The sequence below is a fragment of the Megalops cyprinoides genome, chromosome 1, assembly GCF_013368585.1.
Source record: "Megalops cyprinoides isolate fMegCyp1 chromosome 1, fMegCyp1.pri, whole genome shotgun sequence".
Lineage (NCBI taxonomy): Eukaryota > Metazoa > Chordata > Actinopteri > Elopiformes > Megalopidae > Megalops > Megalops cyprinoides.
The window spans coordinates 2217392-2245107 of record NC_050583.1 but is presented as its reverse complement, the minus strand read 5'-3'; the positions used below and the strand labels follow the sequence as shown (position 1 = coordinate 2245107).

The 27716-nt window shown below is 48.0% G+C and overlaps 3 protein-coding genes across 3 annotated transcripts in view; 1 reads left to right on the top strand and 2 right to left on the bottom strand.

Annotated features, from left to right (window-relative positions):
• The window catches only part of tmem235b (transmembrane protein 235b), a 13623-nt gene extending 3329 nt beyond the window's left edge, over positions 1-10294 (bottom strand). Inside the window, exons 1-3 of the mRNA XM_036550165.1 lie at positions 9951-10294; positions 5523-5600; positions 4389-4526 (exon numbers count right to left, since the gene is read on the bottom strand). Of these exons, the coding sequence (XP_036406058.1) occupies positions 4389-4526; positions 5523-5600; positions 9951-10128 (394 nt within the window). The 5' untranslated portion in view covers positions 10129-10294. The remainder of the gene's footprint in view (positions 1-4388; positions 4527-5522; positions 5601-9950) is intronic.
• Positions 10295-16322: 6028 nt separating this feature from the next.
• LOC118768679 (baculoviral IAP repeat-containing protein 5.2-like) lies at positions 16323-18126 on the bottom strand. The gene is made up of 4 exons (XM_036524062.1): positions 17973-18126; positions 17371-17480; positions 16769-16886; positions 16323-16415 (listed from the first exon to the last, which is right to left on the bottom strand). Exons 1-4 carry the CDS (start codon positions 18078-18080, stop codon positions 16323-16325), a joined length of 429 nt encoding a protein of 142 aa, XP_036379955.1. The 5' UTR covers positions 18081-18126.
• A 1200-nt stretch (positions 18127-19326) lies between these two features.
• faap100 (FA core complex associated protein 100) lies at positions 19327-27553 on the top strand. The gene is made up of 7 exons (XM_036534561.1): positions 19327-19488; positions 19729-19847; positions 20512-21266; positions 23636-23792; positions 23930-24821; positions 25818-25934; positions 27425-27553. The coding sequence occupies exons 1-7, from the start codon at positions 19327-19329 to the stop codon at positions 27551-27553; spliced, it is 2331 nt and encodes a 776-aa protein (XP_036390454.1).
• The last annotated feature ends 163 nt before the right edge of the window (positions 27554-27716 follow it).

Below are 27716 nucleotides of genomic sequence, written 5' to 3'. Positions count from 1 at the left end.
GCCAGCCTGGTTCCAGCTCTACAGTGGGAAAGGGGTATAATGAGCCAGCCTGGTTCCAGCTCTACAGTGGGAAAGGGCTATAATGAGCCAGCCTGTTCCTGGCCCTACAGTGGGAAAGGGGTATAATGAACCGGCCTGGTTCCAGCTCTACAGTAGGAAAAGGGTATGATAAGCTAGCCTGGTTCCAGCCTGGTTCAAGGTCATTTTTCTCCAGCTCATTGTTAAACTGGAATCACAAGAGACACATTATTAAGCATCTGTCGCACCTTTACTTTTAAGGAAAACAACTTTTTGTCTTTGTTTCTTTCCCATCCCATGAACTATTCATAATTCTTTTCCTTAATTTTTGGAAATTTTTTCTACAACGTTGTGTGGAGCACAAACACAAAGGCGAAAGGGTTGGAGGACTGCAAGGGGTGAGAAGGTTTACCCAAAAAAACATCTGAATTCCAAGCCTGATCCTATTTCACACTTCTCACAAGCTCCTTATTATCCGGATATAGCAGCCGGAGCATCCTTCGTTAGGGGACGTCTGGCACAATGCAGGCTTTCTGGGGGAGGAATTTTTAAGGTGTCACACGTACAGAGAGAAAGAGGGCCGCTGGCTGTGCTCTCCACAGGGTTCCTGCAGGAAAGCAGCACCTCACCATCGCGGCTGGTCTCTTTCCCGCAGCGGGCTGCGTGGTATCGACCACAGGGGCCTCTGCTGGGAGCACCAGCGCTTCAGAAGAGCCAGGCTGCCCGGTGTGAGGAGCTTTTTGCAGACAGTCAGGTGAGATCGGGCTGGAGGTCACCCTGAGGAAAATGTGTCTTATTTTCTCTTTATTTCAGCCCACTATGGTACGATAAACACGTAAAATGCATTTTACTTTCCCGTTTTCTTGGCAGAGAAAATAAAATTCTGTGATACTGTAGCTTAAAAATGACAGGTACAACTGATATATGTTATGGATATATATATATATATATATATATATATGGACATGTTATACGTAAAATTCAACATATGAACAGTCGCAAAAGGACAGCAGATAACAGTATTAATGAGAACACTCTTCTCCAGCGTGGTTCTCTCAGGAAAGACTGAACGCACTATGCCATGATATGGACACGATGGAAACACCACCGACTCTTCCACGGACAGAGGGGAAATGAAGGACTAAAGGCTTTTAGCATGAATGCACTGCAGCTCTAATCTGGCCTTAAACATTTAGTTCAAATAAGTGTCATGAGTGCATCAGAGGTATTCAGCAACAAACAGCCAATTTACAGGCTCCAAGGAACACTCTCCAGAGAGGGTAGGGCTCTGCGGCTGGCAACGACTACGGAAAATAATGTATGCACACTGACATATGTATCACCATAAGAGTGCAACAAGCATATATCTCACTCTGCTTAGGGTCATTACACAATGCTAAACAGCCGGCTTTTATGATATTTTATGATATTGGGTTATGATATTGGGAAGTTGGGTGGCCTGTGGTCTTTAATGACATACAGGCACTTCCTCTTGTCCTTCACGGGATTCAACGACTTCTCACAAGGGGTTGTAGTTCTCCCTCCTGCTGGTGGAATTCCTTCAGCTACTTCGGAATTCCTGGTTTCTGCTCGTGATCTGTTTGCGGCTTTGGGTTCGACCGGGCTCTGCACACAACAACATTGATTTGCTCTCCCCTGAAGCGTTTCTTTTTAAATGTCGGATCATTACTGTGCTTGAGCTCCATAAAATGCAAAAATTTCCATCCAAACTGCTCTGCTACTGAGTGCCTTTCATCTCCTTTCACTGAGAAGGGTGAGCGGGACTGGACGAGGCACATCGGGAGGAGGACAGAGGAGGACATATCCATCCATCCATCACCACCTGCCACCTCAGTCTGAGGAGAACCCAAACACTCAACATCATGTTTCCATTCCCTTTATTACAGCCAGAATGTTGATGCAACCATTCAGTCACTCATCAGTAAAATAAAGTTTCTCGCTCCTTCTGAAGGCTGCCAGCTGGGTTAATCTGCTGTGATTTACCCGAGGAACCCGTCCGGGCAGAGAAAGGCTGGCACAAAAAGCGCTTGTTTTGAGAGAAAGGGTGACTCTGTGAGGTCACTTCCCACATGTGACAGCAGTGTGACTGTCATTAATCCGTGCGGCCGACGCCCTTTTCTGGGGCAAGTTTCATAACTTTCCGTTTAAATATCAAACATCAACACTGCGGGATATCCGCTGAACTCTCAGGTTAAGTATAGCCTGCAACACTGTGCATATGATTTGCTGAATATCTTTAAACACTCTTGTTAGTTGAGCTGGTTTACGGACAATGAGGCCTGATGTCTCAGGATGGCTCAGGTCTATGGAGGGAACCATCATGAGCAGTCCTGCACAGCAGAAGGTGCGATTCTATGCTATTTATGTGCTATATATGTGACTGTATTTCCATACAGTGATCATCATTTACTCTGTGCTAAAAACCACACATTAATGCGTACTGTACCTGTCTGAACTCCTCAGCAGTTACTACAGAACCTTGCATGTAGGTGCGAGAGAACGGCCGATCTGGGAGTTGGATGTGCAACCCTCCGAAGCTCTCCATAAGCCTAGATCCTTAATCACTGCGTATCACAGCTCTGATGCTGTCATTATTGGGAGAAACGGCAGCACCTCGGCAGCCATTTCTGTTTCTGTTTTCAATAATAAACAATTATTATGCAGAAGGGAAAGGCAGTGCAGGGTAGCAGTGTGGTGTAGCGGTAAGGAGTAGCAGTGTGGTGTTGTGGTAAGGAGTAGCAGTGGCAGTGTGGTGTAGTGGTAAGGAGCAGCAGTGTGGTGTAGTGGTAAGGAGTAGCAGTGTGGTGTAGTGGTAAGGAGTAGCAGTGTGGTGTGGTGGTAAGGAGCAGCAGTGTGGTGTAGCGGTAAGGAGCAGCAGTGTGGTGTAGCGGTAAGGAGCAGCAGTGTGGTGTTGTGGTAAGAAGCAGCAGTGTGGTGTTGTGGTAAGGAGCAGCAGTGTGGTGCAGTGGTAAGGAGCAGCAGTGTGGTATAGTGGTAAGGAGCAGCAGTGTGGTATAGCATTAAGGAGTAGCAGTGTGGTGTAGCAGTAAGGAGTAGCAGTGTGGTGCAGTGTAGCAGGGCTTGAAGCCCAAAGGTTGTTGGTTTTATTCCCCAGGGGGTCATTGCTGTTGTACTCTTGAGCAAGGTACTTGACCCAAATCAACTCAGCAAACATCCAGCTGTATAAACGGATAACGTGCAGAAACTGTGTCAATCTAAGCTGTGTAAGTCACTCTGGACTGGAGAGTGTGCTGAGCAAACATCATGCGGCTCCCTCCCTGCTTTATCCCCCACAGGAGCGGCAGCGTGGAGCTGAGAGAGAGCCGAGGGGGGGCAGCCATCTCCTCTCAGCAGGCTCATGCTGTTTTATTTATGTCTGAGAGGGTCCGTGAGCCTGCATCTTCCCCCCGAGATAAATGACAGCAATCAGGGCCTCTCGCCCGGAGCCTCAGCGGAGGGGAACGGCGAGAGAGAGAGGGGCGCGCGAGGGGACCGACAGCAGAGCCCCCAGCCCCCCCGTGTGCCTTGCCGAACCCGGGACGTCATTTGTTATTCAGCGCGGGGGATAAAAGCCCATTTTAACAGATCGCTGGCTCATTAACTACTTCACTTTTTCCCTTTTTTTCGAAGTTAAACATAATTATAATGGAGTTGGGGTCTGCGTGATTCACTGCACAGCACAAAGGGAGTGGTTTAATTAACTAAGCACTGAGGCTGAGGTGAAGGCAAAGAGGGAGCAGCGTCTGCGGATAGACACACTGCCACCGGCACCGACCCCCTTCAGAACACAACAAGCTCAGTAAATCAGTGTGAATATTTTATCGTGTGACCTACAGTAGGTCTGGACAAACAAGTCACTGTCAAAACAACACAGAATGAAATTTATTAATCTGTTCATTGTTTACTCATATTTTATATCTTAAAAAGGTTAGAACCACTCATTTCAAATGCACACTCACTCACTCACCCCCCCCCCCCCCCCCCCCCACACACACACACACACACACACACACACACACACATATACACACAACCACAATTCAACATTCAATGCACTACTACCACTATTGCTACTTTCACCACTAATAATAATAATAATAATAATAATAATATATATTCTGAAGTGTATCCCAAAGTGTGTTGTGCATGAAGATCAAATAAAACTTAATGAAACGGGTAATGAAGCCAACGTTTAGCGATCTACGTGAGGGAGGAAATCAAGAAAACACAGCAGAAGTGGAGGCAATAACGTGATGCTCAGGGGCAGATTAACCCCGCAAAGACGCAGTGCGGAGTGTGAGGCGGGGTGTAATCTGAAGCCGGCCTCGGGGGCGGGGACTGCCACTTACTGCAGAGGAGGAAGTAGGAGGCGGTCACAGTTAGGAGGGCGTGGCTCTGGGCCAGAGAGCTGACGAGGCCGCAGATACCCCCAAACACCAGCAGCACCAGGCTGAGGGGCAGCAGAATGACGATCACCCTGTGCATGCCTGCGGGGGGCACCAGAGAGCAGACGCTTAAGGTACTCTTACATGCAAATACACAGACCCGCAGACAGCCCATGAACAAGGAGGGGGGTTTGTCTTTGTTACAGGTTTTCGGCAGTGGAATATTGATTTTCTTTGGCTGTTCATTTATATATATTAATTTATTTATGGCTGAGAAGCTGCACAGGGGCCAGCTTCAGCACCCAGCATTTTGCTGGACATAAATAATGTTCCTCTATAAATGTCACAACAGGAAAACTCTTGAACTGAAACATTTTGTTGAACACACAATACCGTTGATTTAGTTTCTTATCAAAGTGAGATTTGATGTTGCCGCTGGGTCTTTCATAACAGAGTGATTCAAAACCTCAGTTTTTGAAGTCTCAGCCATGAGATAATTTCAAAACCAACTGACAAAACCAATCTGGAGCTATTCAGTTGTTTGATTCTTCTGAATGTTTTTTTTTTTTTCTAAAGTTTTTCGGTGACTGAGTCTCACTCTGGGTGACTGAGTCTCACTCTGGGTGACTGAGTCTCACTCTGGGTGACTGAGTCTCACTCTGGTTTTGTGACTCGGTAAGCGGTTTACGCAGGAACCGTTACCCTCAATACAGCGCAGGTCTGTGAAAAGCGAGCCCCAGTCCGACGCCAGCGTTGTTTACAACGCCGGCTGTTTCAGCAGCAGTGCTTCACTCTAATGGCTGCCCAGCTTCTAAACAAGCACCTGAGACTCAGGTGTGGGCTGGAATATTGTTTCTCTTTATGACACGAGTTCAGTAATGAAATATGTTTATGGACCACAACACTGTCTGTATCAGCCTCAGCTTCTCTCTCAGCTGCAGGTAGGTGCTGGTCATTGATGTGGCTGCCTTTTTACACACCTGTGTAAAACTGCTTTTGCTCTGTGGGATACATTTCATCTCAGAAGGATATCAAGGTGAAATCCGAACTCTGCTGGGAAGCAGGATGCTGAGAGGACAGAGGAAGGCAGGAGCTCACCAAGCAAACGTCTCTCCGTCTCGGTGTAGTTGGTCGAGTCGGAAAAGGGGTAGAAGTCATGAGAGCTGCCATTTTTGCCTGAAAGACACGAGAGGGCCATAAACTCAGGACGCAAACCCGCCATATTCTCACCCAGGATCTACCCGGGACGAATGAGCTCAACGGGTTACACACACACTGTGTTTCAGCATGACTCCCTCTCACATGAAAGCAGAAAGGTCCTGACCCTGAGCAGCTGTGAAGTGAAGGCTCTTCTACTGGCGGCTAACTGTAACAGAAATAAACCATGTGTACTATGAGAGAAAGAGAGAGAAATAAAATACTGGTGAAAGAAAACATTGTTGTGCAAACCAATCATGTATTATAAATCCCATATTGTGACAGACATTTCTTCAACGTGCAGTAGGGAGAGATACCGTGCTGGTGTTATTTGGACCTCCGGGGATAGATGGCGCTAGAAAACTGAATGGAGCATGTGTGCTTGCAGCAGACCTTCACTGTCAGTTAGAGGTTGTGTTAGAAGGTGACTGTGTGTCAGCGGGAGCTGTGACCTCATGTTGAATTCACCTGAGGTCACGCAGTGAATCTTTTTATAAATGCAGGGCAACTTTTGTGCAATCCTGGTGAGGTGCCAAACGTTTACCCAAAAAGCCTCTCCGGTTGGAAGGGCCCCGATTTTGCTTCTCAGGGCACTAACTGTATATACTACCCCAGGAGCATTTTATGTAGTTTTGGCGAAATTGCCTTTCTGATGTCAGCCCTGGGCTTGCGACAAAGTGTGCCGTTTACCGATGAATACCTGCGCTCCTTACTGCACTTATTCAATTTCCTCTGCCATTATGGAGAGGGTGTAATTGTTTGACTGTCTAGACAAGTAATTACGTTCACCGTCACCGATGGAGACAGTCGTACATTTTCCGAGTTAAGAGAGAGGGCGGGGCCTGCGCATCCACAAAGGCAGATGGTGACTACTGTGCATCCTCTGGGCGTAAGCAGCCCGCTCTGCAGCCCGAAAGAGGTGAAATTACCACAGCTGTCAACACCAACCACTCACACAGGTGCGGCGTGGAACACCGTCATTGACTTTAGACCTGAGCTGCACAAACGATTTGAACCCTCTGCTGAGAGTCGCACACCGGCAGGAAAGTCTGGTTAACGGCAAAGTGCTTCCTGTCACCGGGCCGGCGGTGAGAGGACGCGGACCGAGGAGGCGGGAACTGGGGAGCTGTCCGATCCAGGTCAAGCAGCTCAAATCCCACCCCAAGTTTCCGCAAAACTGATGTGTGACCGCAGGCCTGGGAAGCTGCTGGGAGCCCCCCACGGGAAGACATAACATCTCCAGAGCTTTTCAACACCACGCCAACACACTGCGAAGCCATCGTTAAAGCCGACAGGAACCTTCAACATAGATGAATAATTTATTTTACCACATATAATACGATATCACAATCAGAATTTTCATAATAAAAAAAATTACCATTCAGGCTGGCAATTCTTTTTCAATGATACTGCACATAGTACCCAGAGCATTACATCCTCCTGCTGCATATGAGAGCAAAGTAAAGCTACCTGAACAGAAAACTAATGAGCTAAAAGAAGCAAAAAAAAAAGGTTATTAATGATCCAAAACCCCATGTAGATGCCTGGTGATGCTGATGATGTAACCTTGTTTTTTTATTATAAAGAATAATTATAAAAGAATAAGAGTTGTTGCGGTCCTGTTGAGCAAATTGAAAAAAAAAGGCTGGAATGATTTGCAGGGCCTGGCTGCTCTGTGAGAGGGCGGGGGACGGCTGGGCGCAGCGCAGAGCTCATTTAAACGCTACCCGGACTGAATGCTTCTGTGTCACAGGACACAATGGGCTGTGGAAACGAGTGCAAAGCACGGCCAGTTCTAGTGAGGCCTTATAAATTCACTCTTATTATGCCTCCTTTTGCCTTGCTGTCCCTCCGTCCGCCAGGTGTTACGGATATTATACCTGCTATTATTCAGAGACAGAGCTCACGCAGCATCAAAGCGATTCCTTCCCTTATTACGGGGGAAGTGGCCGGTTTCAAACAACAGCAGCCACCACCCGCATTAGCACAGACCCCCGCATGTCCGCTGCCCAGGGCAAGGGCTTTGATCATGAGGGTCCGTCTGGTCTGTGACACTCGAAAACCTCCAAAATCTCAACTGGGATAGGAGGGTGGTTACAAGGCCCAGCTCTGTTGCTGGGATCTGAGGGGAACCTTCACGGCTGCTCTTTCTACTCTGGGCTGAAGGTGTGGGAATAATGCTGTTGTGCCCTCGAGCCAGGCACTTAGCCCGAATGACTTCATTAAAAATCCGGCTCTGTGCGTAAAATACCATCCCTGTGAATTTCTATCGATAAAAAATGTCTACAGAGCAAAGAAATAAGAAGGTCTATTACATTTTCTTCACAGACAAGACTGATTGTCGCAATTAAAGAGGCCCGCCACTTAAGTCTTGCCCCGAGGGTGCGGCGACGGAGGTTTTACAACGAGGAGAGAAAAAGACGGGGCGCGATGCGACCTCATTTCACGCTGCGCTGCCCGTGTCGCCCACGTACAGAGACAGCTGTCCCAGCATCCACACACTTCCACACACTTCCACAGTCTCTGCAAGACAGCTACAGATGGCGCACATCACAGGAACGGCAGGAACAAGGTGCAGACCAGCTGAAGTAAACCACCATTGATAAAACCGATAAAAAGACAGAAGAGTTATACACATACCGTGCAACCTCGTTATTGTTACGTTGTTAAATTGTTATATGACGCATATGCACGCTTCTCATAACCTTTTCATCTCGTGTCTAAAATTGATCCTTGAAAATAACCTGACCACGCACTGAAGATTGCGCTGGGTATGGGTGTCTCCAGAGCAAAGTGTTTTACGTGTTTACGAAAGCATGGACAGATAGCTTTTGGTTTGCAGTCACATCCAGTTGCTTTTGCGGTAAATGTGAGGGTTAATTTAGTTAATTTAGGCTACATTATACCCGCAGTCGCAATTACGATGGTGACAAGAGCGATTATTGACAGCACAAGTCCCTTCCTTATTTATCCGAAATAAATCACAAACTTTTTTTAACCAGTATTAATTCCTAAATAATTAATTATTTACTGGATTATTCGTCATCAGCTACCCCCACCTTTCGCTCTTTCGAGCATATTCCCTAACACTTTACTTTCGTGACAAGAGGCTGTGCGCTTCAATAACTGCTGATCAATCTCTGACAATCAGAGGCGAAATTACTGCAGTCCTCTTCAGAAAAGTGATTTTCAATACAGATATGCAGCAGCAATCGACCGTGTTCGCACTGCCATTTTAAGAGATAGTTTTGTTTTACTGGTGCCGAGCTAACTCTTATCTTTCACGAAAGAGTGACACGCATTTACAGCGCACAGTGAAACACGATAGCAAATCTGTCCGCACTAAAATTTGCCGAGTTTTTTGACCTGGCATGTACCCACCGCTGCTCTCACGCTGAGCTGGACAACTCGCCCACCCCCGCTTCTCATACCCAGCGGAGGAACTGTGGACTGTGGAAGTTACTCTGCACAGTGGTCTCTCCTAAGCAAATAAATTCTATGTATGTAACTATGGCTTTACAAGACAGAATTGCAACAGGTTACAGGCACACTCTTTTTCAGTTTACATAGGTACAATGGCTAGTGTGCAGCGTCAGAGATATGTGCACTATTTTATAATATGAGCTCATAGATAATCTGTCAGTACCGCGCCGCTACTTTTACATCTTATGTATGGATTTAGGAGTGGCGCTTACTTTACTGTGATGTTGACTCATCTTCTATTTTAAATTATTTTGGCAAATGATTTTGTTCAAAATTGGTAGTTTTCATGTAGCATAGAATCTTCAGATAGCACCGTTAACAAAAAGTTCAAAAATAGTATCAATCCTTCGTACATTTTTCGTTAGAGTTCATGTGATTAAACAGTATTACATTTGTTGCATGAAACATATTCCTTCTAGACTGAAAAAAAGACTTCGAAGCATAGGCGTAGCCTACTGAGCCGATAGCAGTTCGGCGCAGAGTAGGCTGCACAGCCGAAATCAGCGCCAGTGTTTCCGATCACGTACGATGAGTCTTGCATGGAGATTTGCAATGTCAGATGATAAAACCACTGCATATAAATCATTCGTCTCTCACGCAGAAAAGATCGATTTCTCCTTAAAGCAACTGTGGTCATTTCGACAGAACTATGTCGTATAATAACTTTATTTCAACGATAAATTACGTGTAAACAATTAGTACAATCTTCTCTCAGTCACCACCGTTTACAAATAAAGAATAAACATGGTTTTGTCTGTCATCACCCACCGTTATCAGAGTAGTGCGATACAATCGGAAACAGTGTTTTGTAAGTAAACCTTGTTTACGCACAGGCGGTGGACATACCTTCGTACGTTCTCCACAGTCCGGAGTGAGAGTTCAGGTCTTCGGTGTCGGTCTGGTTCGGTTTGTTCACCTCTATAATGTACCAGTACTCACTGCCGATCGCCGCGGCGAGGAAACTAAAGCTTAGTATGCCCGCGAAGCCAGCGACGACAACCACTGTTCCAAAGTTACATTTCATTTTAATGGCGGTTTATCAACACAAGAATAAAAGTAGGAAAGAGCCTCAAAGTGAACTTAAGGCATCACTCAACACTCGGTATGCGACGTTGCACAGAAGAGTCCTTTTCCCAGGCTCGAATCTGAACGGCACTTCGATGGAGATTCTCACGGCTTTCCCGCTCCCGCTCGATGTCTCATTTACGTTAGCTTTAAAAGCGCATGTTGGAAACGCATTTAAATACTTAATGCGCGGAGCGCTGCAGTAGCAGGCGCCAGAAGAGGGCTGGCTGGTGCAGGAAAGGCTTCTGCCTGGTGCATGAAAGACTTCTGGCTGGTGCAGGAAAGGCTTCTGCCTGGTGCAGGAAAGACTTCTGCCTGGTGCAGGAAAGGCTTCTGCCTGGTGCAGGAAAGGCTTCTGCCTGGTGCATGAAAGACTTCTGCCTGGTGCAGGAAAGGCGTCTGCCTGGTGCAGGAAAGGCTTCTGCCTGGTGCAGGAAAGGCTTCTGCCTGGTGCATGAAGGGCTTCTGCCTGCGCGATCTTTGCGCAGTCTTTTCCCAATGCCACCTTTATACCCTCCACCGCGCGCACAGCGGGTGGCCGCGCGCGGCGACACGCAAAGCGCGAGGAGAACGAATTACCTCACTTGGAAAAGAAGTCAAACTATTGTGTTCCCCGGAAACCTGTTCCTCCGTATTTACAGCTGGTTATATTGCAGTATACATACACTTTCATGAAGGATAAAATACCCATTCAAAGTGTTTGGAATGCTTATCTCCATAAAATTTTCAATAGACGCATAATAGGTACACTGTTTACTAAATATGCGTAATGGTGTTTGCTATTAAATCTAGCGCAGGTCACCTCTGTAGAGGGGGAGTTGCAGACAAACCACTGGACTATGCATAACAGATTGGTCAATTAAATGTGTTCAAATAAACAGACAAATTATATCTCATAAACTTCCGGCAAATGCTGTCTCAGACTATAAAGTGAGAAGATAGCAGTTTTGACAGTCTAACTTCTGTGAAAGTCCAAAAGAGCCCTAGATTTATAAAAAAAAAAAAGGTGATTTAAACCAGACTGTAGTTTTTATAGGGTCATCAAGTCCAGGTCGTCTAGGCCTGGAAAAACTCAGAACAAGGTGCACTGCAGCAACTGAGGAAACAAGGAAAACTACAAAGATCCTTGAAGGGAAGTGATGTAACTCCCTGAGTGCTGGCCATCGCGCGGTGAAAGTGTCTCTTCAAGCGCGGCATCGTTTGCCGAGGCGAACCCTGACTCACCGCACAGAAGCCGAGAGAAGGCCGAATGGCCATCATTCCAACACGAGTTTTCCCCTCACGAAGTGTCCTTGGGTCCTGGCGGGTCGACACGGATGTGAGAAATCTCAGGAGCTGCAGAGCTGTACAGCTTTGTTCAGGCTCTCAATAGCTTGTGTGTTGAGCAAACATCCGGCATTACCACCCGGCTTATGGTATTACAGATTCTCACCTTACAGCAGAGTTTGAGCTCCCCCTCTCCTTTCTGGGGCTCTACAGCCAAGCTTTCACACTGACAGACACTCTCAGAATGCTTATTACTGCCCGTAAGAAAAGGGGGCAGTAAGGTTTTCCCTTGAAGTGGTGCCCTAGCTCTTTCTATCAATTTATTTTTCCCCTACTGGCCAGAGAGTGGTGATTTTATAGTGCACTGCTACGCCGTCCTCACTATCTTACACTGACCAGAAGGACAACAAAACAGCTCCATCAAACGCCCTATGCTCTGGTTACCTTCTCTTGATAACAGATCTGAGATCAGATCCCCAACCTCCAAGTCACAACCCTCAACCACAGTGGGAGAAATTTTGATTCTGATCCAGAACCAGTTGCTAAGGGATAGACAGTCTGTACCTCTATATTCTGTGGATTTGCATGCTGGATTGGCTTCAGAGTGAAACTGAAGAGCTGGTGCCCCTGGCCCCCTGGAAAAGCAGCGCTCTACAGTCCAGGATGACTCACAGGGGTCAGAGGTCATCCTGAATTCTGAGCCGTGAGATCAATGATGCGCAGCTGTGTCCTCTGAATTCCCTTTCTAACATGGTCATTACCCACAATCCATCTCTGTCTCCATGCCAAGCAGTGAGCAGTGAGGCAGCAGGTATCCTCTGCCTCTGCGAAGACTCGGCCAAGGTTCGAACCAACGCCCTTCCGGTGCCGACTCTACCTACATGTACCACAGAGGAAAGCGCCCCTGTGGTGTATTGTGTGGTGTGGAATGCGCTGCTCCGATTTATAACACTGCGGTGCCCAGCCAGCCGCACCTCAGAGCCTCATGTGTGACACCTGATACAAGCCGGAGGGAAAGAGCTCTCACACATTACAGGCTGAAGCCGGAGGGAAAGAGCCCTCACACGTTACAGGCTGAAGCCGAAAGGGAAAGAGCCCTCACACGTTACAGGCTGAAGCCGGAGGGAAAGAGCCCTCACACGTTACAGGCTGAAGCCGGAGGGAAAGAGCCCTCACACGTTACAGGCTGAAGCCGGAAGGGAAAGAGCCCTCACACGTTACAGGCTGAAGCCGGAAGGGAAAGAGCCCTCACACGTTACAGGCTGAAGCCAGAGGGAAAGAGCCCTCACACGTTACAGGCTGAAGCCGGAGGGAAAGAGCCCTCACACGTTACAGGCTGAAGCCGGAGGGAAAGAGCCCTCACACGTTACAGGCTGAAGCCGGAGGGAAAGAGCCCTCACACATTACAGGCTGAATCACTGCTGTGATTAAAAATGCCACTCCTGGTGCCCATCAAAACAGTAAATGGACCCAGTAAAAAGCTGAAAGCACCGAAATCATTTTAACCTGGTCCTTTGGCAATGATACTGGTAAATACTCACTACCCTCTGTCAGTGGACAGAAAGCTTTTTTTTTAACTTGATGCTAAGAATAATAACCTGAAATGAAAAAAAAAATAGTTTAAGAAAAAGACAAGCGCATAGGCAATAATCATTGCACTAGATTAAATATCTGGAGAGAGAAATATGCTTCAGGAATGGATTCTGACTCCAGTTAAGAGGTAACAGGTTGTGAGGAACATTGTTGGAAAAAGATTTGGCTCAGAGACTGAGATGTGAGGAGGAGACAGCAAAGGAGGGGTGGGGGGGGGTGATGTTATGTGCAGTAGACACTGGAGAATTGAGGTAAGATTGGATTTGAATGCTGACGCACCAAATTTACAGAAACAAAAAGTAGCAGCACTCAAGTCTTGCTTTTCAGTATAACATTTTACTGGGGATTATAAGATCGATAAGCAGACATTGGCACTTTAGTTAGTTGACTGAGGTTTGATTATTGTAGCACTGCAAAACAGTCACATTTTAATAGATGAGGTCTGTCTCCTGTATGCAGCTGTACTTTCTCATGTAGCATTATTACACTAGCTTGGTCTGAAAGGCTCTCTGGCAAATGAATAAATGTAATGTAAATGGATTGGATAATTGAGCACAAAATGAGTCTAAAAACCCATTTCCCAAACTTTCATTTACCTATGTACATTAATGCAATTGTGTACTTTGAACAGAGTCTGAATTCACATCATTGAACTAATATGCACATTGGTAACCAGCCTTCAGCTACCAAGACTAACAATTCAACATTATACACTGTATTCCTGGCAATCTAATACATAGGAGGCTGGTAATTTAAACATACCTCCAAGGGTTAAATATATTCCTATTACCCTGCGTGTTGCTTGGGAATAGGTTTTTGCACCTTAACTAATCCGTGCCATAGATATAGTGTAATGCGGAGCTGTGTTTAAATTCAGTTCCCGCTTGTAGAAAGGCTTCCTGTGGAACACAGCAGTGTCATGAGAAATTTCATATTACACTTGCTTCACCTGGAGGCAAAACTATAAATTATATAAAAAAATATAAATCATGAGTTATCCTCAATTAACCAGCAGCACAACCAGCGCCCTCAACTATAAGGAGACCTGTGGGTTTACCTGCCTGCTATGAACATCCATATTTCTCAGGGTTTAATATTATTTCTCTATATATATGAAGCTGTTCATATTTCAGAGGCAATATCTCATTCTTGTTCACAACCTGGACAGCTACTGAAAGTGCACCACAGTAATAGTTTACGTGCTCTGTGTGTGTGTGTGGAAGACGTTATAATAAAAGAAAAGTCTATTTTGAAGAAATATACAACTTTTCACCAATAGCGTGCATTACAGGCCAAAAAGGTCAGTCAGCTCTTGGGACAATAAAGTTAGAGATGAATATGCATTTGTGAGATAATTATCAGGCATGCAACAGCAAAGGAAGGGTGATGTGGAGTCCTGCAGCAGCATAATAATGATATATTCTCCTTCACACAGCTAGTGCATAGCAGCGGCAAATTCACTTACCCTGGCCGGAACTCATTTTAAAATACACAACTGCATCATGCTGGTGGAAAGTGTGGTTCTTTGGTTAAGTAGTAAAACAATAACTGCACTGAAATCTCAAACCATAGCTCTTAAAAGTCTGGAAAAAAACGCATGTCATTTTATTTGCGCTGTGATTAAGCCTTATACGGCCGTGACGGGAAAGGTTACAGGTAAATTTCAGCCAGTGAGAAGGCGCGCTGGGTCTCTGTGGAGACCACGAGAGGTGCAGAGAAGTCCTCGGGAGAAGGCAGGACCTTTTTTCAGACGTTATTGTGATGTCTGATCTATATTTGGCTGACGGGGAAGCATATCAAATATCAAAGGAATATCAACGTAATTGTTACATCAGGATACTTAGATATGCTTTTCTAGCTGCTCTCTAAAATGATATGATTGATGCAATTTTTAAGACATTTCCCCAAATAAAGGTACATTACCCTGGTAATGCATTTACCTGGATCCAAACAGAGTTAAAGTCTTCAATTTTTTACCAGAGCCCATCTTATGGAGCACAAACGTGGCAGGCATCCACAAGCATGAATGCAAATGATTCCATTTTCTGTTCTGTGTTCAGTGCAGCACCTAAAGACGACACTGACACGCTTATTACAGACAGTGTTGGGCAACCAGGGTCGTTCGAGGTCTTTAGGCGGATTCAGCAACTGGGGAGAAGGGATCAGCACGTCACTAAAGATGCACGGACTCAGACTCAATCAGAGCACGGCACGTTCTCAGTGCAGTGTAGATACGGCTTCGCATCAGGCGGATAAAGATGCGCGCACCTCCAATTACCGTGGCGTTTAATGACCTGCGAGGACCCATTCAGCCGCCGTCTCCTCCTCACCGCCGCGGCGTTGAGCGACCGCGCTCCGGCGAATGGCCATGAATCTCATACCGGAATTTAATTTCCCCCGGGCACCTGACGCGCCATCGAGGAAAACTAATGGGCACTTCAGATCCAGCAAACCCACAGCAAACACACACAAGCAGGCGCGGCCCTGCGTTCAGAGGAGCATGTGAGCGTGCAGGGGGGGGCATGGAGGACCATTCAGTGGAGGAAGAGCTCCGAGGGAAAGCAACTACATTCAGAACGAAAGAACGTGGGCCTTCAAAAACTCCCCGAGGGAGAGCCCACGTGCACCCCAACCTCTTGTGAGAGCAGACACGCGCAGACAGACCTGCCTGATGACTGCTCGCCTCTCAGGCCGATCAGCCCCCCGAGTCAATTTTTAAAAATGCCGCTCACTTTACAGGTGGGTCAATATTCTGGTCTCTCTAAAAGATGTACTGTTGAGACGGTGTGTTCAAAATTGAAAATATAAATCTAAAGGGCTGATTTCCGCTTATCGCTATAAACTCTCTTTGGTTTCTTTCCCCAGTTTTATTATGAAATGTCACTTGGTTAATAGCAAGCGTTTTTCATTCACCTTCTACATTTACATAGTTCAAGTCTCCACATTACAGGTACCCCCCCGCCATCTCGTTAAAATAATTTAAAAAAAAAGGTTCAGAGTCGCCAAAAGATGCTTTGCTAATCAGACGACAGTACTGGTATGTACAAAGGGTAGAATATGCAGAATTGGTACAAATCATTGCATTTTCCTGTGGCCAAACTTGATCAAGCTTGGAGGATGTCCCAGATCTCTGAGTGTCTGAATGAGTTTCAGGCAGCATGACAGTGTGGACGCTCGGTGGGTTACACCGTCTCTGTAAATAGCAGCAGCCGCAACAGGCTTAGGACACAGCATAACACTCAAGAGACGGGGCCCGTGATTGGGTGAGCCGCATGTCCATCATCTCCCTCCTCCTCACTCCTCATCCATGGCCGTTTTGATAATTTCACCTCTCCGGGACTGAGCAGCGACCTCGAACTTCTCAATCACCTGATTGCATGTTTTTTTCTGTAAAGGAGAGAGAAAGCGAGAGAGGATTTTTCTTCATTCTGGCTGAGGCTCCTCTGAATTTAGCACAAATTGGAACAGACGGAACACGGTGCAGATGCAGCCGCTGATTTCTGTGATTACTTTCACCTTTAGAATAAAAACGTGGAAGGTGAGAAAGTTTCTGGAGATCATCATTACTGTTTATTTACTTGTCAGACACTACAAGTGAAGGTGACTCACAGAGGCAGTACAAACCCCTTCAAACTGCCTTTGCTGCTAAATGTGTACTTTAGAAATCCAGCACATAAAATGGCAATGTGGCACTGCACCCTCTAACCGCCCTGCTGCAGATGGCAACATCAGAAACTTACAATCCTAAACTTCTGCCTCTCCTTCTGCAGCTTCACCATCTCCTCCACAGTGAGCTCTTGCACAGATTTCTTCAGCAGGATGAAGCCGCAGGTCGGCGAGTGCGCTTTATGCTCTTTCCTGTGGAGACAAGTGTAGGCCAGGTGGAACACGTGGCTAGCTAGCTGGAAACAATCGCTAAATGTTCAATTTTATATTGTCTACAATGAAAAATGTATATGTATGCAATGTACATTATTTCATTATATAATATACATGTTAACACATATGAAAGTGATGAAATTTCTTGCACTAAATTAATTTCTACATGCTCTTATCCAGAGCTTCTTAGCTACATGGCTTGTATTTTTACACTATCCACCGAGACAGTTAGACATTGGCAGCTGGTGTGAAATAACGTGACCAAGCAAGAACTGGCAACCTCTGCGCTACAAGGCCTGGCTCTTATCAGTACGCCATTCGGTTACTCACCGGGGTGACGGCCGCTAACCTAAAGGAGAATATGACAGGCACGAAATCTTTTGCTTGATCGCGTCTGGGCACGGCGGCTTTCTGAAAGATGAGGCTGCACTGTGGATAACAGCTATAAAAAACCCACACTTACTCTGGATCGTCCTCTGGCTCCCAGCCCTCCAGCTCTTTGTAGCAGAAGAAGCACTGCGCCACGTCCGGACTGTTTTCGGACGGAGTGTGTATAAACCCAGCTTTGGCCATCTGTGAACAAGACACGATCGGACCAGGAAAAACAGTTCACCTCCATTTCGCAAAGCATGTGTTAACAGTAGCTAGCTAGCTAGCCGCCTTAGCTTTGCTACTGACCCTTTTAATGTTGAATCCTCAGCATTATCATGCTTATTGTAGCCTGTGCTGCGCGTTCAGGCAGATATATTTCATTAAGTTAGTCAGAGCATATTTCATGAAGCTGGTCGACATAGCTGCGCTGCTAATTACCCTGATTTGTAGGTAAGTAGCTCCGGATAAGAGTGTCCGCCAAATAAACACAATCAAATATACAGAGTGCGCTACACATCTAGGTAGCTAAATGTAAAATGTAAGCCATCTCAATTATTGGCTAGCTAATTTAATGTTAATCAAGTCTGAGTGGACATACGAAAAGTCTACTTAAATGCTATTCACACGATTCACGTTACATCGCCCTGCATAACATGTCTATCCAGCTAACTTAGCTAACATTTTACTACTTACATTGTCTGGTGTACACGCGCAGCCCTCCTCAAACGGCCACCCCATGTATGTTTTCAGTCTGCTTTCATAAAAATACATTTTAGTGTCCTCTTCGTTCAGCAGCTCCATGTTATTAAGTTTATTGTTATAAAGTTTATTAGTTCAGGCAGTCCGGTGCTTTCCTCTCCGCTTTGGTTCCTCCGGCGGTTTAAATTCACAGCGACTGCTCTCATTGGTTACAACGTCATGCTGTGAAAGCCTGAGTGGTGTTCTTGGGAATTGTAGTCTTTGCCGTGTCTCCCGAGTTTTCAGCCATGTCAATATAGTTAAAATCCCACATTTATCGGGGAATGAGTCCATTGACGACAGAATAAGTATGAGTAGAAAGAAGAGCGTATTGAATTTAAGATATAGATTTCATAATTACCTTGTAATACACCACAAGTACTTTTAAAATTTTATTATTTATAAACCAAAGCTCAGATAAATGCAACACATTTGATCATAATTAGATCTTTCTGGTGACTATGATGTTGTTCTGTGTTTGAACAAAGGACATTTGTCAGTGGTAACAACACAATGCGCCTACATAGGATCCAGCCCTAAACGGACTACCTTCATATTTAGAGAATAACTGCTTCTGTGTAGTTTTTCTTTCACAAAGAGAATCATGGAGGAACACGTGCTGAATCAGTTTTAGGACAGCATTATTTGAGGACTGATTTTTACATTGCTAAACACCCCACCAGAACTTTAAAATATCATTATACAAAGCTGCGTGGTGAAAGTTCAAGACACCAATAAAGCAGAGGACATAATGCGTAACCTACGTCAGTTTTATGAAGAAGGAATTGTTCACGGCATATATGGCAACCCAACTTTGATTGGTCGGAAAACACGCGCGGTACATTTGGAAGGCGTGTTTACAGGACCGTAGAAGTAACCATGAGTTGTTCATACAGACTGATTTGTAAATATTTTAAAACGACGCAATTGCAGAAGTGACTCGTAACTAAGGCATAAGTTGAATGCTCGCTTAATATTTCCAGCAGATGCTGCGAAACGTTTGCTAGCCAGCCAACACAGACGTGATATGTTTCCGAGGTCTGCAACTGGCTAAATGTTAGCTTGATAGCTGCTGTATCTAATACTGTTAGCATGACTTTCCCTGTAGTTAGTGTAACTGATTAGCAATATCAGCCACCCATCCTGTTAGCATTGCATTTATTTCGCTAAAAGACGCTCGTTTCCAGAGCGCTTTACAAAAGTTAACGATGACGGCTAGCTGCGAGAGTTAGCGAAAAGATCTGGCGTTAAGACTTCAGGCAGGTTACACTCTCAGCTGCCCTAATTTCTCGGTCAGTATTTTGCGGTGATGGCCGGATTGAGGTGTTCGGTGGAGTCCATCGCGGAGCTCCAGGGCTCGTCCAGACCCGTCAGGGTGATCTGGCATCGCACGGAGACTGAGATACTCCTGAGTAACGGGGGTAACCAGGTGTTCACCTGTAACGTCAGCAGCCCGGAGCGGGGAGTGACCGTAAGTTACCATAAATTACTTCACTTTTTCGGGTGGAAAAAGCTGTCAAGTACAAAAATCCAGTCAAAGGCTGTATGTTTAGTGATGATTCATTAAAATGCGCACTTCAGTGTAATGAAGCGTCATCGGCGGTTGTGCAAATTTGAACGTCTGCCATAAATATTGTGACCTGAAAAGATATAAACAACGTATCTTATCATATTTTCCCCTTTCGTGGATATTCTGTCTTTAATGTCTCAGGCTGTTCACCGGTTTCCTGGACGGGTCGTGCACGTGCAGCCGAGCGCGGACGGACGCAGCCTGCACGCGCTCTGCGAGAACGAGGGCGTGTTCCTGGCGCGTGCGCCGCAGCGTCCCAGGTACGGTCCGGACAGGTGGAGTGCGTTCAGCTTTGAAAAACGCCACTCAGTTTGGCATTTTTTTCCCCATAAATTGAGTGACAGTGTGGAGCAGGGCTCATAACCAGAAGGTTGCTGGTTCAATTCCCAGCTGCGGCACTGCTACTGTACCCTTGGGCAAAGTACTTAACCTAGAATCGCCTCAGTAAATATCCGGCTGTATGAAAGGATAACACGTAAAACTGTAACCTATGTAAGCCGCTCTCGGTAAGAGTATCTGCTAAACGACAACTTTGTGATGTAGAATGATGCATGACAGCTGAAGTGTGCACATTGCCTGTTGCTCATTTATGTAGGAAAGCACAGCATCTTATTTTCCCAGCTGACTGTGCAGAGATGACGATGAAGGAAAAACTGAGTGGAAAGCTCAAGTGAAAGAGGTGTTAGTTCCCATTTAGCTCCGAGAGCTTTGAATGCTTAAATTCTTCTTGCCAGGAGTAGTTAGCAAATTAGTGTGCTGAATGCATGAGCATTTTGGGCCTTTGTGCACAGTTAGAGTAATGAAAATGGGCAATATTAACATACGCAGTCGAGCTAATTGGTTGGAACAGGAAACAGGCGTGCAGTAGAGCTCAGTCTGACACCACTGAGTTATACGTGTTGCGTCTGGTCGTCTGTCTTGCAGGACGTTGTCGTCCACTCCCTCTGCGGACAGCGGCTGCGGTCCTAACGCTGTGACCGTTTCGCCCGACTCGTGTGTGATCAGAGACTCCCGTATCCGTGCGTTCACGCTGGTGAAGCGGGAGAAGGTCCTGGTGACGGTGGCTCGGGAGGGCGCGGTGTGGCGTTTCGGCGTGTATGAGGTGCCGGACGCTGCCTCGCCCTGCTACAGGAGCCTGGCGGAGCTCTGCCTCCCCGCTGTCGGGGGGGCGGGCCGCGGGGGTGCAGATGCCCCGCCCGTGCTGAGCTGTGTACGAGCGCTGAGACAGGAGCCGGCGGAAGGCGGGGATTTCCTGCTGGAGCCCGTCGTGTTCAGTGTCCTCTTCGGCGTGGACGCGGCGCTACTGTCCTCTCCCATGATCCTTTGCGGCCTGCCGGACGGGCGAATCTGCAGCCTGCCCCTGCTGCTCCCCGGCGGGGGCAGGGTCAGAGTGCTCCACAGCCTGGAGCAGCCAATTGCCTTCATCGGAACCTGCGCCGGGGCAGCGGGCGGCCCCCACAGCCTGCTGGTGATTGGCCGAAGTGGGAGGATGCTGGTGGTGCGGGCTGAGGAGGGGGCGGAGGGGAAGGGGGCGGGGTTTAGGGAGCTTCAGGTGTCAGGGCCTGTGGAGTGCGCCTGCGTCAGCGACACTCACCTGTACTACAGCACCTGTGTGGATCTCCTGGCCCTGCCGCTCGCAGACACGCCCACTCCCGCCCTCCACACCCCCCTCAGCCTGGGTGTGTGTGGTGTGCTTGCGCTGGCCCCGCCCACACAGGACCCTGCAGGTAACTCGACCCCCTGGTGCCCATTGTGAGCTCTGTTTGACTGGAGCCCATGCTCCAGTTTCAGGAGAGGTGCCAGGCCTTTTAGCAAAAGTTGGAGCTAGGGCTGGGCAGTATGGCCTAAAATATATATCACAGTTTAATTTGAAGCACGGACGGTAACGGTATACATCACAGTATATTCGTTTTTCTTAAAATTTCAATATAAATGCTTCTGAAGGGGAAAAGCAGTAGTATGGCAGCTGCATGGCAACTAACTAGGACACATTTCACATAGTACATAGCGCAAAACTGCAATAATAAATAGAAAAAAAATACAAAACCTTTTCTCAGGTAACTTCCATCTCTGAAAAACACTTTTTCATGAAATACAATAAAATCAGGCTGAACAAAGTGAAAATCAAAACTGACTCGGGGATTAAAGTTCTCCGTCGCTACGACAGATTTCCTTCAATTTGATTCCAGGGAGGCCACGGTGCATGCACCGGCATAAAAGCTCACGATGCGATTGCCCCGATTAAAAAAGTGTGCACCGGATACAATCTGGGATGAACTCGGGATGCATCGTTTCTAACATCTTTGCATAGGTAAAATCCGATTTATTTATATATAATCATTAGTAGAGGCCCTATGCCTTTATTATTTAGAAATTTGACCAATAATTTGTGACCAATAATTTTATACAGTATTTAGATTGATTCCTCCTGTCTAAACAGTTTCTCAAGCACGCTCTCTCATCTCCACTGCTGTCAGTGGCCAATTCTCGTCAAGTCTCTCGGCTAAGTCTCACGCGAGTTGGAGGCGTGTCCGGGCGACGGGGCGAGTCACAGATTATCATAGTGGTGGAAGATCTACACGTTCCACCGAATTGCTACAAATGAAATGTTTGGCGACACTAAGGATTTTTCAAGAGAGATGGAATTTTTGGAGATGGAAGATGCATGCAATTTGCAAAATATGCCGTGCTGCTATAAAGTACACAGGCAGCACGACTAACCAAAGAAATAAAATCAAACTATCTGTACCATATTGAATTGCATAGCATCATATTTTTTTGCATCACATCGTATTGCGTTGAATCGTATTGTGTTGAATCAAATCGTGTCGAATCGTACTGCATCAGAATAGGGGTGAATCATATCGTATAGCATTAGTAGTTGCTTCATATGTATCTTTAATGTATCAGATCGTTGACAGTGTATCCAGGCGTGTATCGCATCTTTTCGATTAAGTTATACCTAGATCTGTGAGGGCTCTACTGGTCAACATGGTATAGTCAAAATCCATACCGTAGGGCAAATTCATACCGGTGTACTTTCTATACCGTTTATACCGTCCACCCCTAGTTGGAGCTCTAGGTCAATTACTGCTGACGTGAGCAGTGTTACTTATTTGGACACAGTTGTATAGCTTCAGAGAAAGCTTGAAAAGCTTACCAACTAGAATATGGGGACATCAAGTTTACTGCGATTTGCATGGTGTCATGCAATAGCTTTGTAATTGCATGTAATTTGTTCAGGAAGTAGAGGAAATGCATGAGCACTGTCAGGAGATGCTCTCTGATTTGAGCTTAGAGGAAATAGATACTATTTAACAATGCACAGCCTTTATGACTTTCTGTGTGTGTATTCTTGTGCATGTGTGTGTGGGATTGTGTGTGTATTCTTGTGTGTTTGTGTGTGTGTGGGATTGTGTGTGTGTGGGATTGTGTGTGTATTCCTGTGTGTTTGTGTGTGTGGGATTGTGTGTGTGTGTGTGTTTGTGTGTGTGGGATTGTGTGTGTGTGTGTGTTTGTGTGTGTGGGATTGTGTGTGTATTCCTTTGCGTTTGTGTGTGTGTGGGATTGTGTGTATTCCTGTGTGTTTGTGTGTGTGGGATTGTGTGTGTGTGTGTGTGTTTGTGTGTGTGGGATTGTGTGTATTCCTGTGTGTTTGTGTGTGTGGGATTGTGTGTGTGTGTGTGTGTTTGTGTGTGTGGGATTGTGTGTGTATTCCTTTGCGTTTGTGTGTGTGTGGGATTGTGTGTATTCCTGTGTGTTTGTGTGTGTGGGATTGTGTGTGTGTGTGTGTTTGTGTGTGTGGGATTGTGTGTGTATTCCTTTGCGTTTGTGTGTGTGTGGGATTGTGTGTATTCCTGTGTGTTTGTGTGTGTGGGATTGTGTGTGTGTGTGTGTGTTTGTGTGTGTGGGATTGTGTGTATTCCTGTGTGTTTGTGTGTGTGGGATTGTGTGTGTGTGTGTGTGTTTGTGTGTGTGGGATTGTGTGTGTATTCCTGTGTGTTTGTGTGTGTGTGGGATTGTGTGTATTCCTGTGTGTGTTCTGCAGGTATTACGCAGCTGGTGGGCGTGTCACTGAGGGGGCGGCTCCTGCAGATATCCCTGCCGCAGGGGTCAGGTGGAGGTCACGCTCCCAGGCTGTCCGCTGCACAGGTGGGCCAGAGAGTGAGGGATCTGCTGGCAGGCATCGCAAACATGGCAGACAGGTACAGCCAGAGAGAGAACAGCTGACGCACCTGACAGCTTGTGACAGTCAGCGCCAATAAAGATGCCGCTCATGTAGCTGAAATGAGTTCCGTTCTTAATGTAACATCGGTTTGTGTTTTTCGCCGCCTCCCTCCAGAGCATCTTCGCTAAAAAGCAGCATTCAGCTGAGAAATAAAGCTCTCAGAGGCTTAAACCAAGTCTTCAACATCTGCTGCCTGCTGCTGCCCGATCACGACGGCCGGAATGAACTTCCTGTTTGCAAGCGACCAATCAGCTGTCACACTGAGACCCGCTGGATCAGTCTGCTGCAGCAAGACTCTCTGGTGCTGAGCTGTATTGTGGAAAACTCAAGCAGCTACACTCTGGAACCAGGCTGGACTCTGTGTGTAGAGGTTATACCCCTATCCCACGCCAAAACCTTAGTGGCTGACGCCCCTGCCCAGACTTACAGCTTCCCTCTCCAAAAACTGGCCCCAGGTAACAAGGTGGAGGTGACCTTGCCTCTGGGCTCTGAGAGTGAACTCTCCCTCCCAGTGACCGTGAGATGTTCACTTGTGTATTCTTTGCAAAGCATGCTGGCAGTGGCGGTGGCGGGACGGGCCCTGGCGAGGGGGGGCCCCCTGGCCCAGCTGGGGGAAGATTCGGGCTGCGTGAGCCTGCCTCTCCGCACCCTGACAGTGGACACGCTGGACTGCCTGCGGCCGGACCGACCCGCGGGTCACACACACGCCTGCGGTTCTGCTACAGGTCTGCTCCGGACCTTCCTGCGGTCGCGGGGGGCGGAGCGTCAGGGCGGGGTGGGGGAGGAGGGCGCGGCCGTGCCCGCGGGGGGGCCGTTCTCCGCCTGCGTCAGGGTGTCGTGTGCGCTGCTGAGGGCCGCACTGGGCCCCCCTGCCCCGGGAGGCCCCCCCCTCTCCTCACTCCTGCTCCGCTGGCTGCTGTCCCGCTGTCCCGGGCTGGATCAGGGCGGGGTGGCAGTGTGTGTGCGGGGTCCCGGCGGAGACGCGCTGAAGCTCACTGCCAGGGAGGTGCGTCGCTGCTGCAGCCTCTCTCTGGGACTGCGTGTAGGATGTGTGTTACTCTCCGTTTCATTACAACCAGATTCCTGTTACCTTCTCTCTCTCCCTCTGTCCCCCCCCCTCTCTGTCTGTCTGTCTGTCTTCCCTTCTCTCCTCCTCTCTTTCAGGTGATTACATGCATTAATATCCAGTTCTAAAGTATAGACAGAAATGTGCAGCATTGTGGCGTAGTGGTAAGGAGCAGAGCTCGTAACTGAAAGAAGTTGTAAACCTGACAGACACTCTGGATCTGCTAAATGACAGTAATGTAATGTAATGTGTTACATGGCATGTTACATGTTCAGCTGTCCTGTGAAGCTGAGTGTTTTCGAGGGGAAGCTCCTGCCGTGCACCTGTCTGTGCCCCCGTGGGGGTGTCCTCACCTGTCTGTGCCCCCGTGGGGGTGTCCTCACCTGTCTGTGCCCCCGTGGGGGTGTCTGTGCCCCTGTGGTGGTGTCCTCACCTGTCTGTGCCCCCGTGGGGGTGTCTGTGCCCCCGTGGGGGTGTCCACACCTGTCCGTGCCCCCGTGGTGGTGTCCTCACCTGTCTGTGCCCCCGTGGTGGTGATGTGCCCCCGTGGTGGTGATGTGCCCCCGTGGGGGTGTCCTCACCTGTCTGTGCCCCCGTGGTGGTGATGTGCCCCCGTGGGGGTGTCTGTGCCCCCGTGGGGGTGTCCTCACCTGTCTGTGCCCCCGCGGTGGTGATGTGCCCCCGTGGGGGTGTCTGTGCCCCCGTGGGGGTCTCCTCACCTGTCTGTGCCCCCGTGGGGGTGTCCTCACCTGTCTGTGCCCCCGCGGTGGTGATGTGCCCCCGTGGGGGTGTCTGTGCCCCCGTGGGGGTCTCCTCACCTGTCTGTGCCCCCGTGGGGGTGTCCTCACCTGTCTGTGCCCCCGTGGTGGTGATGTGCCCCCGTGGTGGTGATGTGCCCCCGTGGTGGTGATGTGCCTCTCCCGGTCCCCGCCACAGATGACGGTGAGTGACGCGAGTGCAGGTGGAGCGGTCCCGGCTGTGGAGCTGCAGGTGGACAGCGCCTCCCTGAGGGCAGTGTGTGGACTGCACCATGCCTTGCTGTGCCATCTCCAGGTAGTGCCCATCCCGCTGTGCAGTGCATGCTGGGTGCTGTGCAGTGCACGCTGGGTACTGTGCAGTGCATGCTGGGTGCTGTGCAGTGCATGCTGGGTGCTGTGCAGTGCATGCTGGGTAACTGCCAGTCCCGCTGTGCGGTGCATGCTGGGTAACTGCCCGTCCCGCTGTGCAGTGCACGCTGGGTAACTGCCCGTCCCGCTGTGCAGTGCACGCTGGGTAGCACCCTAACCGAGCAGGTGCTGCCATTAAAACGAGCGACACCACAAGCACAGAACCACCCCGCAGAACCATCCGCAGGACGTGTTAAACAGGGGATACTCACTCATGAAATATACATGGTCTTTTACAACATTATTCCTCTAAGACATTATAATTAATATTATAATTTTTACAGAATAAGCCATTTGTTCATGTAATGTTCAGTCTGTTCCAGACAGCTGGAGCATCACTGTTCTGTTCTATCAGATGCAGACACCTCACTCAGACTGACACCACCATGTCATCCCCTGTCCACTGCGTTGGCTGTGGAACAGAGCTGTTGTGATGAACTGACGCCTTTTATGTATTATTTTATGTATTATTTTATGTATTATTTTATGTTAGCATTCCCACTATTTTCCATGAGTCTCCCCGCTGCCTTTTCCTGGGGTCAGGGAATAATTTTCCAGTTTTTTCCCCATTTGGCCCTGGGTTTTCTTTCCTTTGATTCCCTGTGGAAAATGCACTACGCTACATGTACAGCAATTTGTGACTATGTTGATACGTAAAAATGCTCTATAACATTTGATATATAACACTGATTGATTGTTTGATTGATTGATTGATTGGGAAGTGGTTCTGCCGTGCCATGACACTGCTGGCTGTGGGTAATTGTGACCATGACGGTGCTGCAGGTGAGCCCTGGCTCAGGTCTGGCTCGGCCCGGGTCGGCCAGGCTCAGGTCTGGCTCAGGTTTGGCTCTGGTCTGGCTCGGCCCGGGTCGGCCAGGCTCAGGTCTGGCATGCCGTCAAAAGTCCCCTCCACACTTGTGCTTTGGTGATTTCAGGCCCTGTTGAAGGAGGTTGCTATGACGACGGAGGCCCCCCCTCTTTTAGATGGACAAAGACTGCATCAGGTCTTACAACGGGCGGAGGTTAGTGCGGCTTGACCCCCATCACACCCCCCCCCCCCCCCCCCACCACCATGACCAAAAGCCATCATCAGAAAAGGCCATGACAGCTACCCGCCGTGACACCGTACTGAAATGAGGGTTATGACTTTTAGTACGTTTTACATTTTCTGTGGTGGTTTGGGGAATCTGCTGTCTGTGTCATTCATTTCCAGTGACCCGCCGGTTCTTCTGACCGGGCCCTACTGTCCTGCGTGCACCTCCTCCGCCAAAGTGGACGAGCATTGGTGGCAGCAGCAGGGACTTGTGATTGGATGTTGTGAATGACAGATGGTTCCGCTGTTGCCTAGCGCCAGCATCTCGCCTCTCTTTCTCCCAGGCTCTGTTTGAGGACCTCCTGCACCCGCGAGGCCCCGCCTCGCTCGGCGTGAGCGTCCCCCAGAGGAGCGTGGAGAAGCTGATCCGGGTCTACCAGCAGCTCAGAAACAACCCGCTCCTCCTCCTCTGACGTGCCACAGAACACTGAAGAGCTTGTACGACCTGCTCTCCTGTCGTCCGATAACTGCAGGACTGTGGCCCCTCAGGGGACTCCACGGTTAAATTTGGTCTCTGCCCCTTGCTCAATATTTGCTTTAAAAGGCTCTTTGACAGATTCACAGCTTGACCTGATC

What these genes read in the sequence shown, in the direction of transcription:
- faap100 (XM_036534561.1), top strand. Translation starts at nt 19,327, where the DNA reads ATGGCCGGATTGAGGTGTTCGGTGGAGTCCATCGCGGAGCTCCAGGGC. An exon ending in ATCGCAAACATGGCAGACAG is followed by an intron (nt 23,793 to 23,929) that starts GTACAGCCAGAG and finishes GCCTCCCTCCAG; the next exon opens with AGCATCTTCGCTAAAAAGCA. An exon ending in CCTTGCTGTGCCATCTCCAG is followed by an intron (nt 25,935 to 27,424) that starts GTAGTGCCCATC and finishes TCTTTCTCCCAG; the next exon opens with GCTCTGTTTGAGGACCTCCT.
- LOC118768679 (XM_036524062.1), bottom strand. Translation starts at nt 18,080, where the DNA reads ATGGAGCTGCTGAACGAAGAGGACACTAAAATGTATTTTTATGAAAGC. An exon ending in GCGCGTGTACACCAGACAAT is followed by an intron (nt 17,481 to 17,972) that starts GTAAGTAGTAAA and finishes TCTTGTTCACAG; the next exon opens with ATGGCCAAAGCTGGGTTTAT. An exon ending in AGAGGCAGAAGTTTAGGATT is followed by an intron (nt 16,416 to 16,768) that starts GTAAGTTTCTGA and finishes TCTCCTTTACAG; the next exon opens with AAAAAAACATGCAATCAGGT.